An 18,251-nucleotide genomic window follows, 5' to 3' on the forward strand; every position below is an offset into this window, starting at 1 on the left:
TTTACTTATGGAATGGTTTTGTATTTTGTTCAATCTTACCAGACGAGGATATTTCATGACATCTCTTTGCCCTTAAGTAGTCTCTTACACCCTCCATATTCCTCAAGGGATTTGTGTGTTTGTAGTTGCCTGTACCTATCATATGCTTCCTTTTATTTCATGATCAAACCTTCAATGACCTTTGTCATCCATGGTTCCCTAATCCTGTCATCTTTGCTTTTCTTCTTTACCAGAATGTGCTGTTCCTGTAACTCTGTTGTCAGATGTTGTTTTACCTGCAAGTATCTGCTCCCCATCTACTTTCACCAGTCTTGTGCTATTGAAATCAGCCTTCCCCCAAATAAGGACCTTAACTTGAAGAGTAACCTTGAAACTTAGAGAATTGTTGGTGTTCCCCCACTGACACTTCCACCACCTGACCAGTTTCATTCCCTAAGATAAGGTCAATTACAGACATTTCTCTGGTAGAACTATCTATGTAATGTCTCCAAAAACTATCTTGGACGCACTTAAAATTCTGCCCCATCTGAGGCCTCTGCACTCAGTCAATCCTAGTCAATAGTGGGAAAGTTAAAATTTCCCATGACTCTAATCTTCTTGCTTTTACAACATTTTGCAATTTGCTTACATATCTATTGCTCTAATTCCCACTGTTGGGAGGCCTATAGTACAACTTGCTTTTTAACCTTCTGCCTAACTCCCTAAATTCACTTTGTAGAACCTCATCTCTCTTTCTATCTATATCATTAGTACCAATGTGTACTACAACCTCTGGCTGTTCTCCCTCCCCCTTCAGAATGTTCTGCACCCACTCAAAGACATCCCTGACCCTGGCACCAGGGAGACAACAGACCATGGTAGCATGTCATGCTTGGCTACAGAAACACCTGTCTGTTCCTCTCACAAACAAATCCCCCACCGCTACTGCTCAGCTAGGCCTGTCCCCCTCCTGCTGGGCATCAGAGCAAGTTGTGTTGCCACAAACTTGGCTGCAGCTGCTGCTTCCTACTAAGAGGCCGTTCCCCCCCATTGTATTCAATCTGTTTGAGAGGGGATGATTACAGGGACTCCAGCACTACATGCCAGCATTTACTGCCCTTCCTAATGGTCACCTATTTCTTCTCTCTCTCTATCTGCAGAGTGACCAACCTGGTGGTTGTACTAGCTACCATATTTTCAATACCTTGGATGCTCCATAGCTGTCCAACTGTTCTGTGCAGTCAGGAGCTCGAGATGGATACACTTCCAGTGGAAATGTCCCCAATCTCCCATATCCTGCAGGAGGAGCATACCACTACCCTAGGTTACACTTTTATCCCCAGTTGTAGAGTAATACAGCACAGAAACAGACCCTTCAGCCCAACTGGTCCATGCTGACTAAGCTAGTTCCATTTGCCTGTGTTTGACCCATATCTCTCTAAACCTTTATTATCTACGTACCTGTCCAAGAGTCTTTTAAATGTTATTTGTATGCATCTCTTCCAGAAAAAGTGTGTGTATAAGCAGATATATATTTAGAAGAAGTGATGATTTCATGGCACATTATCAAAGAACATTTGCAGGAGCTGCTGGAACTTTCCATGCTGTAACTGTGACAGTGGGGAGCAGAGGGGATAGGACAAGGCAATTTTTAGGGGAAAATCTGCCCACAACGTGCATGTGGGCATCTGTCAGTGTTTTCATCTCTATGCTTGTGTGTATGAAAGCCTGTATCTAGGGAACTTTAGTTTGCTACTCTTTGAATGTTATGCCAAATAAAATAATTTGTATTAACCTAATGCCAGTTAGTTCACTCAGTTACTTTGACTGGAGCTTGTTAATCTATCTGAAGTGGCAGTAACACAGATCTAAAAATTAACAACACAGACCGATAACTCCTAGGCAAAATCTAGCATTAAATATTACTGACTAAAGGTGCCACGTTCAGTTTCCATTCTGTGCTGAGGTGTAATGTGGATTGCTGTAAGGTGTCTCAGCTGTCTGGGCCAGATGCTTGCTACCTTTGGCAAGCAGGTAAGCACTTTGGGCCATAAAGCTGTCACAAGGTGAACCGACGCTTGTACATATTAAAATGTTTTGCCAGAACTAGCCGCAATATTCACGTAAAATGCTGGGACTTAAAAGCCAGATCTTTGTGGTGAGTTTGGAACTAGCTATGAGAGTGCTGTAGTTTGGGAACTGGTGGTCCTTGTACCAGCCCCCACAGAGTGTAACTGTGTGCTATGCCATGTAATGCACTTTCTGTGAACTGCACAGTAATATTTTGATTCAACCTAGCTCTGTTGTAACTTGATTAAAGAATGTTTTAGTTCTTTAAAGCCAGTCCATTCCAACAGAAGTCCTGTTACAAGCCAATCATCATGATGCCCCTCTGATTTGCCCCAAATGAGTATTGCAATGATGAGGAGCATCTGATAATGTTCCTATGGTGACAGTATGATTGCAAATTAGCTCGATGCATCAGCCTTCGAACCTTCTGCTGAGTTGGCTCTTTAGTGTGGGAGCTTTTTCATTGCTAATGCATACGTAAAAGAGAAGCTGTACAGCTTTTCTGATTAAAAAGATATACGTGTGGGAGTTGAGAGGAGAGAAACTGAATCTTCAAGCACAGTTCTTCTTTGATAAAATGAAAGATCTGCGTTCTCAGTTTGCACTTTTTGGTGATGGGTTGGGCCACTAAGTCATGGAGAGAAACCTGACCACTTCCTAGTTACTGGAGAAATGTAATGTGATCTCATTTATCTATATCCTGTTTGGACTGTGTGTGGAACCTCCCTCTGTGCTGTTCTTACCCAGTGTCAGTGCTGGGCTGGATTCCTGGGTTAGACTTGTTTGCTCGGCCAATTATTTGGACTTGCACAGGTCTGTTGAATGAGTAAATGAGGCACTCTTTTGGTACTTGTTTTCACTTCCTGTTTTGGTATCTTTGCATGAATGCTCCTTCGAGTGAGTGACCTTTCAAGCTGCTGTTCATATGAACTGCAACAGTTCATAACCGTTATACACATTCACAGGCCTGATCTAATTCTTTAAGCAGCTGCAGGTTAAAGAACATGTTTAGTGTTAGGGAGCTGTTCAGTCCCTCTGCAGTGCTGATTGTAGTTCACTATACCCATCCCCTACGCTTTGGGATTGGATTCCTAGACGTTAGCCAAATGTCTCGGACTCCCCTGTAAGGTTATTAGTTCTCTGAAGACTTGTAATCCGATTCTGAGGCTATAACATTATAGGAGGAATTGCCAGCGTGGTATTTAACCTGAACTCTAAATGATTGCTTGTGGTTCTTTTTTTTCTTATCTAGAGATAGCCCTAAATAACTAACACCAATCACAGAGCAGCAGATCAGGTATTTTGCCTACCAGTAATTTCCATGTTCCAGGATTGATGAGGTACCTGCTGACCTCAGATAAATACATAGCTGTGGAATTGAAAGTGGATGTCCGAGAAAGGATGCTGGCTGTGACTAACCTCAAGATGTCTTTATCTAGAGCTCTGGCTAGCATGAAAAGGTGTTCTACATAGAGTCATAGTAATACAGCACAAATACAGGCCCTTCGGCCCGACAAGTCCATACCGACCACAGTTCCCACCCAGCTAGTCCCAATTTCCTGCTTTCGGCCCATATCGCTCCAAGCCCCGGCCCTCCATGTACCTATCCAGGTGCTGCTTAAATGATACCGTTGAACCTGCCTCAACCACTTCCTATGGCCGCTCGTTCCATATACTCAAGAAGTTGCCCCTCAGGTCCCTTTTAAATCTTTCCCCTCTCATCCTAAAATTGTGTCCCCTAGTTTTGGACTCTCCTACCCTGGGGAAAAGACTGTTACTGTCTGCCTTATTTATGCCTCTCAAAATTTTAAACATTTCAAGAAAGTCGCCCCTCACTTTCCTACGTTCCAAGGAATAAAGACCCAGTCTGACCAACCTCTCCCTATAACTCAGGCGCTCGAGTCCTGGCAACATCATCATAAATCTTCTCTGCACTCTTTCCAGTTTAACCATGTCTTTCCTTTAACTGGGTGACCAAAACTGTACACAATATTCCAAGTGCGGCTTCACCAACAACTTACACAACTGCAACGTAATGTCCCAATTCCTGTACTCAGTGCCTTGACTGACGAAGACCAGAGTGCTAAACGCCTTTTTCACCACCGTTTCGACCTGTGACGTCGCTTTCAATGAACTGTGCACTTGTACTCCTAGGTCCCTCTGTTCCATTACGCTCCCTAGTGCCCGACCATTCATAGTACAAATCCTATGCTGGTTTGACCTTCCAGAATGCATCACCTCACACTTACTGTATCTGTATTGAAATCCATTTGCCACTCCTCGGTCCACTTCCCTAACTGATCAAGATCCCCCTGTAATCTATGATAATTTACTTCACTATCAACAGCAATGCCTAATTTCGTGTCGTCCGCAGATTTACTGATCAAGCCTGTGCATTAGCATCCAAATTGTTTGTATAAATAACGAATAACAAGGGTCCCAACACCGACCCCTGAGGCACACCACTGGTCACCAGCCTCCATTCTGAGAAACAACCTTCAACCATCATCCTCTGCTTCCTACCTCCAAGCCGATTTTGAATCCACTTAACTAGCTCTCCCTGGGTTCCATGGGACTTAACCTTCCAGACCAGCCTACCATATGGGACCTTGTCGAAGGCCTTCCTAAAGTCCAAATAGACAACATCCACTGCCTACCCTCACCTACCTTTTTGGTGACCTCTTCAAAATAAACTTTAAAAGGTTCGTCAAGCACGACTTCCCACGCACAAAGCTATGCTGACTCCTCCTAATCAGACTCTGTCTATCCAAATGGTAGATCCTGTCCTTCAGAATTCCCTCCAGTAACGTCCCCACCACTGATGTCAGGCTGACCGGCCTGTAGTTTCCTGTCTTGTCCTTTCTGCCCTTCTTAAACAATGGAATGAAGTTAGTCACCTTCCAGTCTTTGGGAGCTTCACCAGTGGCTAACGATGAAGCAAATATCTCCAGAAGACCCTCTGTAATTTCTTCTCTAGCCTCCCACAAAGTCCGAGGATATACTCGGTCAGGCCGTGAGGATTTATCCACCCTAATGCGCTGTAAGGCTGCAAATATCTCCTTCCTGGTAATTTGAATTTGCTCCAAAAGATCGCCACTTGTTTACCTTATCTTTTGAGCAACCATGATTTTCTCCTCAGTAAACACAGAGGAGAAATATTCATTAAAAATCTGACCCATCTCCTGCGGCTCGAGACACAGGTGGCCCTGCTGATCTCTAAGGGGACCTACTCTCTCCCTGGCCACGCTTTTACTCTCTATATAGCTATGAGGGATTTCCCTTAACTTTACCAGCTAGATCCATCTCATAGCCTCTCTTTGCCCTCCTAATTTCCCTCTTTAGGGTGTTCTTAATCTTTTTATGGCCATCAAGGGATTCATTCATCCCTGACCTCCTGAATCAAAACTTCTTTCTTTTTGACTAGAGCCTCAATATCATTTGTCAGTCAGGGTTCCCTTAACTTGTCAGGTTTACCCTTCACCCTAACAGGAACAGGCTGCTCCTGGATACTTGGTATCACACTCTTTAAAAGCCTCCCACTTGCCATCCATTTCTTTCCCTTCAAACAGGCTCACCAAATCGACCTCTGCTCGAACCTGCCTAATTCTCCTAAAATTAGCCCTGCTCCAGTTTAGGACCCTCACCTGTGGACCTGTCCTATCCGCTTCCATCTCTATCTTAAAACTAATAGAATTATGGTTACCAGAGCCAATGTGCTCCCTGACTGCCACTTACCTGCCCTGCCTCGTTCCCTCAGAGGAGGTCCAGTATTGCACCCTCCTGAGTAGGGCCCTCTTTCTATTGACCCAGGAAACTTTCCTGGACACATTTCACAAATTCCACCCCGTCCAGGCCCTTAACACTGGGTGGTCCAGTCAATACCGGGGAAGTTAAAATCTCCCTCTAATACAACCCTATTATTCCTTCAACTATTTCAACAATTTCACTCCACACCTGCTCCTGAAGTTCCTTCTGACCACTGGGGGGGTCTATAACACAGCCCCATTTGATTGACTCTTCCCTTCTTCTTTTAAGTTCTACCCACATGTCCTCACCGGACGATCCCCTAAGAATGTCATCTCTAAGTGCTGCTGTTAATGTCCTCCCTTATCAAAAAGGCAACACCCTCTCCTCGCCTGTAGCATCTGTATCCTGGAACATTGAGCTGCCAGTCCTGCCCTTCTACAGTTGAAAACCTGAGGATATTATGCAATGATATCCTCCAGAGAGACATGTCTCCCTTCTCCCTCGCTCTGGGAGGATATCTCATGCTGACGCTTGCTTGCACTGACATTTGCTCTTTTTACATGACCATCTGGTAAAGAGAGCAAGGGAATATTTGATCTCTGTTCATAGCCTAGATTTGGAGCCTAGCTATCTCCATGTGGTCTTCTGATCTGCTTAACAAAAAAACTGCCTCCTGCATTCAAAGGTGACTCACCCTCAAAAAATTACATGTAACAGATGAATATGAAGACTGGGGTTCTCGGTAGTTCAGTCGTTACTTGTGAAGCGAGCCTGGAAAAACCGGGCCTCCATGCAAACAAAGGACCGTCAAGTGGTGATTCATTGGAGGTGCCTAAAATTTGGCTTATTTAAATTAAATCAAAAAAACTTTCCATTAGTCAGTCTGTCAGTAATTAAAAGCCATCAATTTCAGATCATTAACAGGAGAACAAAGGAAGAGGTTAGGAGCAAAACCAGAAAACGCTGGAAACACTCAGCAGGTCAAAGCAGTGTTGCTGCATTTACTGAAGAGGTTAGGAAAACCCTTCTTTCATGCTGAGAACTGCTGGGCCAGGGTCTGCCTGACCAGGAACAGAATTTATTGTAGCAGTTAAAGAAAACTTTAAAGTTGGACTGTTGACTTGGATTTATTTCCTTATTTTAAAGTGTTTGTAGTAATCTTGATGTATTGTCTGTTTGCATTTTATTTTAAATCAAAAATTGCCAGGAGGGGGATGTTAAGAGCAGCTCAGTGCCATGTGCGACTTGTGTGTGATGTGGAGTAGGGCGGTTGGGGGGGTGGGGGGGGGGGGGGGGGGGGAGGAGGAGCAGACAGACAGCATGAAATATGTCATTGAAAATAGAATAAGAAGGGTTGAAAGCATGTCACTTCAAAAAAAAATCCCAAACTGTGTCTTCTGGACCGGGTGGCAGGAGTCTAGCTTCTAACACTGTGTTACACAAGATCACACAAGATCACAAGATAAGGGAGCAGAAGCAGGCCATTCGGCCCATCGAGTCTGCTCCAAGGAAAAGGGAAAAAGAAATGGGGTGGGAAAAAAAGAGAGAGAAAAAAAAAACTATTCTAATCCCATTTGCCAGCCTTATCCCCATATCCCTTGATACCCTGACTATTTAGATATCTGTCTATCTCCTCCTTGAACACCCCCACTGATCTGGCCTCCACTGCTGTGCGTGGCAAGGAGTTCCACAATTTCACCACCCTCTGGGTAAAGAAACTTCTCCTCATCTCTGTCTTGAAACTGTACCCTCTAATTCTAAGATTGTGCCCTCTGGTCCTGGACACGCCCACCAAGGGAAACAGCCTAGCCACATCTACTCTATCCTTACCTGTCAACATTTTAAATGTCGCTACGAGGTCCCCTCTCATCCTTCTGTACTCCAGCGAGTACAGTCCAAGATTGGATTGCATAAATAATCCAAATGTGGTGTTTTTACATCTTCATTGCCTGTTAGTGTTTTGGTAAAACACTGAGTGTTGGATTAAAATTAGTGACAGACTGTTGAAACAAAAGCAAACGTGCACACTAGACAGACACAATATGAAATGCTGTACTGACTTGTGTGCAGGTAGTCTTGATCAGAAGTGGGGGATGGGTTAGTGGTAACCATGCAAAGACCAAATTGCAATTGTTGATAATACTGTTGTTAAAATTAAGTTATAACTTTTAATTTACTGGGTGATCCAATGAAAGGAATTATTTTGTTTGCAATACTGTAGCTAACTTCCCTATTAGCCCTTCATCTTCCTGGGTTATAGCTCAGGCGTCCTGTGGTGCATTATAGATTAAGGCTTTGCTCCCCAAATTGGAAGTAACAAATAGCATGATTTTACCAGTGAAGTTGCAAACCTGATATATGCTTCCTAACCCCAGGGGTGAAATGCATCACTGATTTTGAAATAGCCCAGTGGCAGTAACCCTTTCGAGGCCCCCCTTTTAAATTACACATCAGGTTTCTGAGGCAAAGTGTCCTGGATTTCTGAATCGGTGAGTGTCTGGAGTTTCAGGCAATTCACTCACTGTGATCAACACCCCTTGTACCATTTAGTTTGTGGTTATTCTGCAAGGGTTAATAGGGTCGCTTGAAGTCCCATGTCTTGTGGCTGTAGTGAAATCACACGAAAACATGAAGACAGATTCAGCTTAGTTAAGATTGCCTTTCATTTTCTGCCCACACTGTTTCAACTAGTCTTTGTATTTCAGAAGTTCACTTTTGGGTAACCTTTAAATCTGGACTGTTTGCTTAGAGCCAGTTCCTTATTTTGAAATGCTTGTATATCTTTGCTGGATTTCACTTTAAATAGAGAATTGCTGGGGGAGGTTCAGAGGAGCTCAATGCCATGTGCAACTTGTGCATGAGTTGGGGGAGGAGAAGGAGCAGACAGCCAGCATGAAATCCGTTACCGGAAGCTGAAGACCAGCTTATATAAATGCAGTGTTTGACTCAATTGAAATAATTCTCCCTCCAGTAGAAGAAATGATCAAGAATGAATTAGAATAAAAATTTCAGGACTAAGCAAACCTCTGACTTTCTGATTCAAAAGGAAATTATAATTTAAGATTCTGTCTAAGCCCCAATGCTAATGGGTTTCCACACACAATCGGTCTCGGCAGTGCTGCATGGCTGCTCAGAAGCCAAGCCTCGTTTTTATTTAATGAGCAAATGTCATGTTTTGGATAAAGACTCTTACGTGAACTGTTCATGTCCCCACTGAGTTCTTTGAGCAGTGAAATGTCTGGCAGGCAAATCATTGCTGCACGTATTCCTGTGTTGCTTTTGGCTGCTGCCGAGCTCCATGCTGTCGTTCCTTGTCCTGTGGGACTCTTGCTATTACAGAGCAGCTGCCCTAGCTAAGCAAATTGAGCATGAAACGGGCAGTACGGAAATGGGTTAACAGGGAGCTCAGCCATGGGTTATAAACGATCCGGATGAACATCATGAAGGTTCTCGATATAGGCGACGGATTTTTACAGATTGATCTTTTGCCTTTTGTACTAGCATACGGAGGATGAATATTTTACTTGCTCTGCTGTTCTGCATTTTAGTTTGTGCCTGGACATAACCTAGAGCTGCTAGACCTCTGCTGGTCTGCATATTGTGAGAGAGGCATTGTTAGTAAAGGGTAAGTGCAAGGGTGCAGTGGGATTCTCCCTCTTGAAACGGGAGCTGCTCAATGCATATGGAGCTTTGATCATTCAGAGCCTTATTTAGGGAACCTTTTGTTAACTAATAAATGCACATCGTCAGAACAGACACTTGACATGATCCATGGGCTTCTCCTCCTTACTAAACCTGTGTTTTACAAAAGTCATCCAGTCATTATTGTAGTCGTCCACAGTAAATGCAAAGAACATGCCCCTCTCCATATAAGTAATTTTAGGGTGAAACAGAAGCTTAAGGATTGCATTTTTGTCAAGCTGCATAAATTTCAATTCTTTTTGCTCTGGGTCAGAATTTAAAAAGCTACCAGAAGATTTGTGTGGGCAAATGACTGTGTGATCATTCTTTTAATGGTGCCGTGTGGTTTTTATGACAGACTGGAGAAGCTATGTGTATGTTAAATTGGAACACTGAAAAATATTAACACTTTAGATTGAACCTGTATGAGTCTAGCTTTCTGAATTGCATTTACTTTCAAATGAAGCTCGAACCTGGTAGGAAATTACAGACTGTTGAGAGGCCTGATTCATCTGCTGGGTTATGACATCACTGATCATACCAAGGTGTTGACCCCTCTCCCTGCTCACCTCTACTGTACTCTTCCTCCCCTATATTCACCATTCCTTTTACTTGCTCCATTCTCCCCGTTCTGCCTAATTCCCCGTGTCCCCTCCCATGTCACTTTCCTACTTCATTGTTGTCCCTTCAGTTTCTCTAATGCAGTTTTAGTGCAAAGCACTTTGGAGTCAGCAATATCAGTGAGGCGCTCATGCATTATTTACTGAATTGTTTGCTACTGACCTAATTTTTTTTTATATTTCTGTTCCTTCCAACCCATCTCCCCATTCTTGATTTCTTGCCATCGTATAGCTGGTGTTGACAGAAGAACAGAGTGATGTGAGCAAGAATGGTGCTGATACCAAAGACCTTGTGTTTCTCGTTCAGGTCTCCTGTCAGGTAAGGTTGCATTGACTGTTGGTTATTGTTTTAACTAGCTGATCTCTACATTAACGTATTTCGTGTTCTATGATACAGTGCACATAATGTGATGGAGTATTTGTGAAGGCAGATGATTAAGAACCTGGTAACTCAGTGTAAAGATCAGAAAAACAAATTGGTTTCAATAGGTGTGCTGATCAGTGTGCTTAAATCCTATTGAACAGCTGCATCCGTGTAGTGATGGGTCCTGTGGAGAAATCAGGAGTTTTGTTAATCACTAGAATTGTGGATGAGTTCCATTTTGTACTCAGACTGTGTTCACTTATCCTGTATATTTCCTGTTGATGTCTGCATGCTACTCTGTATTAATAATACAGATTAATACTTGGACCATCCATGGAGTGCTGTGAACATTCTGGACTTAAAGAAAGGATATAGAAACACCAGAAAAGTTGCAAGATTTACAAGAATGATACCAAAATTGAGAGGAAAGACTGAACCAACTGGGATTCTTGCAAAGATGAGATTGTGGAAAGATGGTGTTGAGGGTGGGGGTGAAATTTGACAGATGTTTCCAATTGTGTAGGGAGTCCAGAACCATGGGTCATGACCCAAAAAACAGAAAATGCTGCAAGTACTCAGCATGTCAAGCAGCACTGATGGCAAGTGAAACAGAGTTAACATTTCAGGCCAAGGTTCTATCCTGAGGCCGCTGAGTGCTTCCAGCATTTTCTGTTTTTATTTTGAATTACCCACATTTGAGTTTTTTGCTTTCATTACTGTTCATGAATCTAATATAATCAATAATAACAGTAATAGGGAATTTAAGAGGAACTTCTTCAAGGACTGTTTAGAAAATAGCATTTCCCAGCAGCTGGAACATGGATACTTTGATGAAAATGGATAAACCCATGAAGGAAAAGGGAATGGAAAGTTCTGCTGGTCATGTTGGGATTAGTGTGGATGGGTACTTGGTCAGCATGGAGGTGGTTGGTCAGAGGGCCTGTTCCTGTGCTCTGTGGCTCTCTGTGGAGGAGGGGTTGCACTTAGAGTGTTTAAATACAGGGACCTTTCTATGTTGCATAGAACCATACAGCACAAAACAGGCCCTTCGGCCCACCGTGTCGTGCCGTCCATCAGACCACCCTCACACTACCTAACCCCTTCCTCCCACATATCCCTCTATCTCACGTTCTTCCATATGCCTATCCAACAAGCTCTTGAACCTGTTCAATGTATCTGCCTCCACCACCACCCCAGGCAGTGCATTCCATGCACCAACCACTCTTTGGGTGAAAAACCTCCCTCTGACATCTCCCCTGAACCTCCCACCCATAACCTTAAAGCCATGACCTCTCATCTTGAGCATTGGTGCCCTGGGAAGGAGGCGCTGACTGTCTACTCTATCTATTCCTCTCAATATTTTATATACCTCTATCATGTCTCCTCTCATCCTCCTCCTTTCCAGTGAATAAAGCCCTAGCACCTTAAGCCTCTCCTCATATTCAATACCCTCCAATCCAGGCAGCATCCTGGTAAATCTCCTCTGCACCCTCTCCAATGCCTCCACATCCTTCCTATAATGAGGCGACCAGAACTGAACACAGTACTCTAAATGTGGCCTAACTAGAGTTTTGTAAAGCTGCATCATAACCTCGTGGCTCTTAAACTCAATCCCACGACTTATGAAAGCCAACATCCCATTGGCCTTCTTAACTGCTCTTTCCACCTGTGAGGCAACTTTCAACGAACTGTGAATATGAACCCCCAGATCCCTCTGCTCCTCCACACTGCCAAGTACCTTGCCGTTTACCCTGTACTCTGCCCTGGAGTTTGTCCTTCCAGAGCATGTTCTCTGTGGTTCTACAAGTAGTCTTAATCTGGCCGTATTTGTTTATCACTCCCAGTATTTGACTGTAATTCCTATCTTCTTTCATTATTTCTATTACCCTGTGTATTCTGTACATAGCAAATATGTTTGTTGCATCATAAGTCACCATTGAACATTGAGACTTGGTCGTTAGGCTCTCAGGAAAATCAAAAAACAAGATAGATGCTGGAAATCTAAAATAAAAATAAGTATCCCCCTCCCTGCAGCTTTACAAATTTCTTTTGTCTCCTTCCCAGTTCTGACGAAGCATCTCCAACCTGAAACATTAACTCTGTTTCTCTTGCCACAGATACAGCCTGAACGGCTGAGTATTTCCAGCATTTTCTGTTTTTATTTAAGACTGTCTTTTGTGATCCTGGCACTGCTGTGGCATGTGCGTTGCTTGCCAGTTACCAGCCCATGGCTAAATGTTGTCCGGGGCCTTGCAGGATGTCCAGTCCAGGCATGGGCTGGTTCATTTGCTGAGGATTTGCAAATAGAATTGAACATTGAGCAGTCAGTGAGCATTCCCAAATTCTGACCTCATGATGGAAGGAAGGTCATTGATGAGGCAGTTCAAAATGATCGGACGTAGGACGCTACCCTTGAGGACCTCCTGCTGTAACGTTCCAGGGCTGGATTGGTTGTCCTCCAACAAACCCAGCCAGCTTCCTTTATGTGATTTATCACTGTAACTGCTTTCTTAATGATATTGATTGGCTTCAATTTTACCAGGGGTTCTTGATGACAGGCTTGCTTTAAAGCAACCTTGATGTCAAGAGCTGTCAGTCTTGACTCATCTCTGGAATGCAGCTCCTTAGGTCATTGGTTGTGATGAGGTCTGGAATAGAATGATCCTGGTGAAACCCAGACTGGGTCTTCAGTGAGTGCTGTTGATGACACGTTTCATCAGTGTGCTGATGATTGAGAATAAACTGATGGAGCAGTAACCAACTGGATTGGATTTATCCTGCTTTTTGTGAGCAGCACATACCTGGACAATTTTCTGCATCGTTGCCTGTAAGTTACTGGAACAGTTGGCTAGAAGTGTAACTAATTTTGGAGCATGAGCCTCTAATACTGTAGCCAGGCTGCTTTCTGGTTTCTCAATCTTTGCTGTACCCATTATTTTCAGACGTTTTCTTAATATTATTTGGAGTGAATTAAAAAGTGTTCAGGCTAGCTTCTGTGCTGATAAGGATCTCAGGAGTTGGCTGAGATGTGTCATGCACTCGGTACATGTGTTTGCAAATGATTCAGCCATATCTTTCACAAATGCATACTGGGCCCTGCCATAGTTGAGTATGGGGATGTTCTTGGAGTTGACTCATCCTGTTAGTTGTTTAATTTTCCACTGTTCTCGATGTGGCAGTACTGCAGAGCTTTGATCTGATCCTTTAATCATGAGATTACGTAGCTCTGTCTATGGCATGTTGCTTTTACTGTTTTTTGTTCATGTAGACTGGTGCAACTTCACCAGATGGGCACATTGTTTATAGTAAGCCTGGTACAGCTGGCAGCTTGCCCTTCTGCACCACCGTCTGAACCAGGGCCAGCCTATGATGTAACAGATTTCGATAGTGTACATTGCTGCTGCTGCTGATGGCCCTCTTGGTGTTGCTGTTGATTTGTTCTAAGGCTATTGCTTTTAGCTTGAATGTAGTGCCATATAACAGGGTGTGATGATGGGACTTTGTCTCCACAAGGATGTTGCATTGGTCACTCCCACCTGTGGTGTTATGACAGATGAGTGCAGCAAGTAGCTTGGTGAGGACAGATAGGTTCATCACTTACATTGGTTCACTCACTATCTGCCACAGACCCAGTCTGGCAGCTATGTCTTTCAGGAATTGGCCCCCTCAGTCAGTAGCGGTGCTACCAAGCTACTCTTAGTGATAGATGTTGAAGTCCCTCATGCAGAGTGTATTGTGTGCCTTTTTCACTAAGTGCCTCTTCCAGTTGTTATTCAACACGGAGGAGCTGTAATTCATCAGCTGAGGGAGGATGATAGCTGGTAATCAGGAGCAGTTTCCTTTGGCTGTGCCTAATCTGATGCCATAAGACTTGAGGTTCTGGAGTCAATGCTGAGGAATACCAGGGATAGTCCCAGCTGTCTCTATGCTAGCGTGCCATCCTCTCTGGTCACTCTCTCCTGTTAGAACATAGAACAATTACAGCACAATTCAGGCCCTTCGGCGCACAAAGCTGTGCCAAACATGTCCCTACCCTAGACATTACTAGGCTTACCCATAGCCTTCTATTTTACTGAGCTCCATATACCTATCTAACAGTCTCTTGAAAGACCCTATCGTATCAGCCTCCACCACCGTTTCTGGCAGCCCATTCCACGCACTCACCACTCTGAGTAAAAAACTTAACCCTGACATCTTCTCTATATCTACTCCCCAGCACCTTAAACCTGTGTCCTCTTGTGGCCGCCAATTCAGCCCTGGGGAAAAGCCTCCGACTATCTACCCTATCAATACCCCTCATCATCTTATACACCTCTATCAGGTCCCCCCTCATCCTCCGTTTCTCCAAGGAGAAAAGGCCGAGTTCCCTCAACCTGCTTTCATAAGGCATGTTCCGCATTCCAGGCAGCATCCTTGTAAATCTCCTCTGCACCCTCTCTATGGCTTCCACATCTTTCCTCTAGTGAGGCAACCAGAACTGAGCACAGCACTCCAAGTGGGGTCTGACCAGGGACCTATATAGCTGCAACAATACCTCCCGGCTCCTAAATTCAATTCCCCGATTGATGAAGGACAATACACCATATGCCTTCTTAACCACAGAGTCAACCTACGCAGCCACTTTGAGCGTCCTATGGACTCGGACCCCAAGATCCCTCTGATCCTCCATACTGCCAAGAGTCCTACCATTAATACTATATTCCGCCAACATATTTGACCTACCAAAATGAACCACTTCATACTTATCTGGGTTGAACTGCATCTGCCACTTCTCAGCCCACTCTGCATCCTATCTATGTTGCCCTGTAACCTCTGACAGCCCTCCAAACTATCCACAACACCCCCAACCTTCATGTCATCTGCAAACTTACTAACCCACCCTCATCCAGGTCATTTATAAAAATCACAAATAGTAAGGGTCCCAGTACAGATCCCTGAGGTACACCACTGGTCACTGACCTCCACTCAGAATATGACCCTTCAACAACCACTCTTTGCCTTCTGTGGGCCAGCCAGTTCTGGAGCCACACTGCAATGTCCCCTTGGATCCCATGTCTCCTCACCTTCTCCATAAGCCTCGCATGGGGTACCTTATCGAACGCCTTGCTGAAATCCATATACATGACATCTACTGCTCTCCCTTCATCGATGTGTTTAGTCACATCCTCAAAAATTCAATCAGGCTCGTAAGGCAGGACCTGCCCTTAACAAAGCCATGCTGACTATTCCTAATCATATTATACCTCTCCAAATGTTCATAAATTCTGCCTCTCAGGATCTTCTCCATCAGCTTACCAACAACTGAGGTAAGACTCACAGGTCTATAATTTCCTGGGCTATCCCTACTCCCCTTCTTGAATAAGGGAACAACATCCGCAACCCTCCAATCTTCCAGAACTTCTCCCGTCTCCATGGATGACACAAAGATCATTGTCAGAGGTTCTGCAATCTCCTCCCTCGCCTCCCACAGCAACCTGGGGTACATCTAATCTAGTCCCGGCGACTTATCTAACTTGATGCTTTCCAAAAGTTTCAGCACCACCTCTTTTCTAATATCTACATGCTCAAGCTTTTCAGGCCACTGCAAGTCCCCACTACAATCCCCCAGATCTTTTTCTGTGATGAATACTGACGTAAAGTATTCATTAAGTACCTCTGCTATTTTTCCGGATCCATACACACTTTCCCACTGCTGCACTTGATAGGCCCTATCCTTTCACATTTCATCCTCTTACTCTTCACATACTTGTGGAATGCCTTGGGGTTTTCCTCAATCCTGCCCGCCAAGGCCTTCTCATGTCCCCTTCTGGCTCTCCAAATTTCTTTCTTAAGTTCCTTCCTTTTAGCCTTGTACTCCTCCAGATCTCTAACATTACCTAGCTCTCTGTGCCTTTTGTATGCTTTTCTTTTCCTTTTGACTAGATTTATTATAGCCTTCGTACACCACGGTTCCTGTATCCTATCATGACTCCCCTGTCTCATCGGAACATGTCTGTGCAGAGCCCCACACAAATATCCCCTGAATATTTGCCACATATCTTCCGTACTTTTCCCAGAGAACATCTGTTCCCAATTTAATCTTCCAATTTCCTGCCTGAGAGCCTCATAATTCCCTTTACTCCAAGTAAACACATTTCTAGTCTGTCTGTTCCTATCCCTCTCTAGTGCTAACGTAAAGGAGATAGAATTATGATCACTATCACCAAAATGTTCACCCACTGAGAGATCTGACACCTGACCAGGTTCATTTCCCAATATCAAATCAAGCACAGCCTCTCGTCTTGTAGGCCTATCTACATACTGTGTCAAGAACCCTTCCTGAACACACCTAACAAACTCCACCCCATCTAATCCCCTCACTGACTGGAAATTAAATCCCCCATCACAACAACTCTGTTATTCTCACACCTTTCTAGGATCTGCTTCCCTATCTGCTCCTCAATAACCCTATCACTATTGGGTGGCCTATAAAAAAAACACCCAGCACTGTTATCGACCCCTTCCTGTTCCTAACCTCCGCCCACAGAGACTCCGTAGACAATCCCTCCACGACATCCACCTTTTCCGCAGCCGCGACACTATCTCTGATCAACAGTGACACTCCACCGCCTCCCTTGCCTCCCTCCCTGTCCTTCCTGAAACATCTAAAACCCGGCACTTGAATCAACCATTCCAGCCCCGGAGCCATCCAAGTCTCCGTAATGGCCACCACATCATAGCTCCAAGTATCGATCCAAGCTCTAAGCTCATCCGCCTTGTTCACAACACTCCTTGCATTAAAATAGACACATCTCAAGCCTGTCTGAACACGTCCCTTCTCTATCACCTGCCTATGGTACTTACTCCTAGCCTCCTCTATTGGAAAGCCAAACACCTCTTCCCTAGTCTCTCCAATACGGATCCCACCCCCCAACAATTCTAGTTTAAACTCTCCCCAGTAGCCTTAGCAAACCTCCCCGCCAGTATGTTGGTCCCCCTGGGATGTTGGTGGGACAGGACACTGAGTACAACTGTGTCAGGTGTTATTTGCCTACCTTCAGTCCCCAGATGTTTGTGAGGAGGACTTTGTGACGTCAGCTGGGCTGGGAGCAACCTTTCCATGTCTGCAGTTGGTGCTTGGGTTGATGCCAGGTGGTCTAGCCAGTTTTGTACATATTTGGTTTCAACATCAGGGTTTTGATACATCTGGTTAGTTTGTTGTACCATTTCAGAGAGCAATTAAATGCCTATCACAATGGGACAGGTCTCGGGTCACATTTAGGCCAGTCCAGTTGAGCTGAACATAAGCTGACCTCGATGCACATTTGCCAGAGTCATGTCCATTTGGATAGGCCTGGAAGGATGATGTTGGACACAGTAACTCATAGAACAGCACTAATTACCTCATTCCCCTACCCCCGCCTGTAAACCCTCAACCCCACCTCTCCCCTCCATGCATTCGAACCTGGTATGGATGCATGAGCCCATACTTGTCCTAGACTTCCTGTTCCTGGAGTTAGGGAGCAGGGTGTAGCAAAGTCTCAGTTAGATAGAGACTAACTGTAGCAAAAACTCACTTGACAGAGGGTAAGGTTGGGGCACAGTCTTGATCTTGTAAATGTTGTCATAACCAGAGATATTTTAAAATAAAATTAAGTAACTAAATGTAAAAATAAAACTTATTAAGTGCTTTAGAGCACTAATAGATAAAAGCAAAATAACGTAAAAAGACAAAGTATAAAACTGCATCTTTTTTTTTTGTAATGTCCATTTTGGGAATCCCATTCAAATGAAATGTGATTCTGATCCTG

General features: G+C 44.2%; 1 protein-coding gene across 6 annotated transcripts in view; it reads left to right on the forward strand.

Annotated features, from left to right (window-relative positions):
• arhgap32b (Rho GTPase activating protein 32b) overlaps window positions 1-18,251 on the forward strand; it is a 389,535-nt gene that overhangs the window by 227,589 nt on the left and 143,695 nt on the right. For all 6 annotated transcript variants that reach the window (XM_052039785.1, XM_052039788.1, XM_052039787.1 and 3 more), the window contains one exon: window positions 10,330-10,416. In XM_052039785.1, the coding sequence (XP_051895745.1) occupies window positions 10,330-10,416 (87 nt within the window). The remainder of the gene's footprint in view (window positions 1-10,329; window positions 10,417-18,251) is intronic.

The sequence above is a fragment of the Pristis pectinata genome, chromosome 27 (genome assembly GCF_009764475.1).
Source record: "Pristis pectinata isolate sPriPec2 chromosome 27, sPriPec2.1.pri, whole genome shotgun sequence".
Taxonomy (NCBI): Eukaryota; Metazoa; Chordata; class Chondrichthyes; order Rhinopristiformes; family Pristidae; genus Pristis; species Pristis pectinata.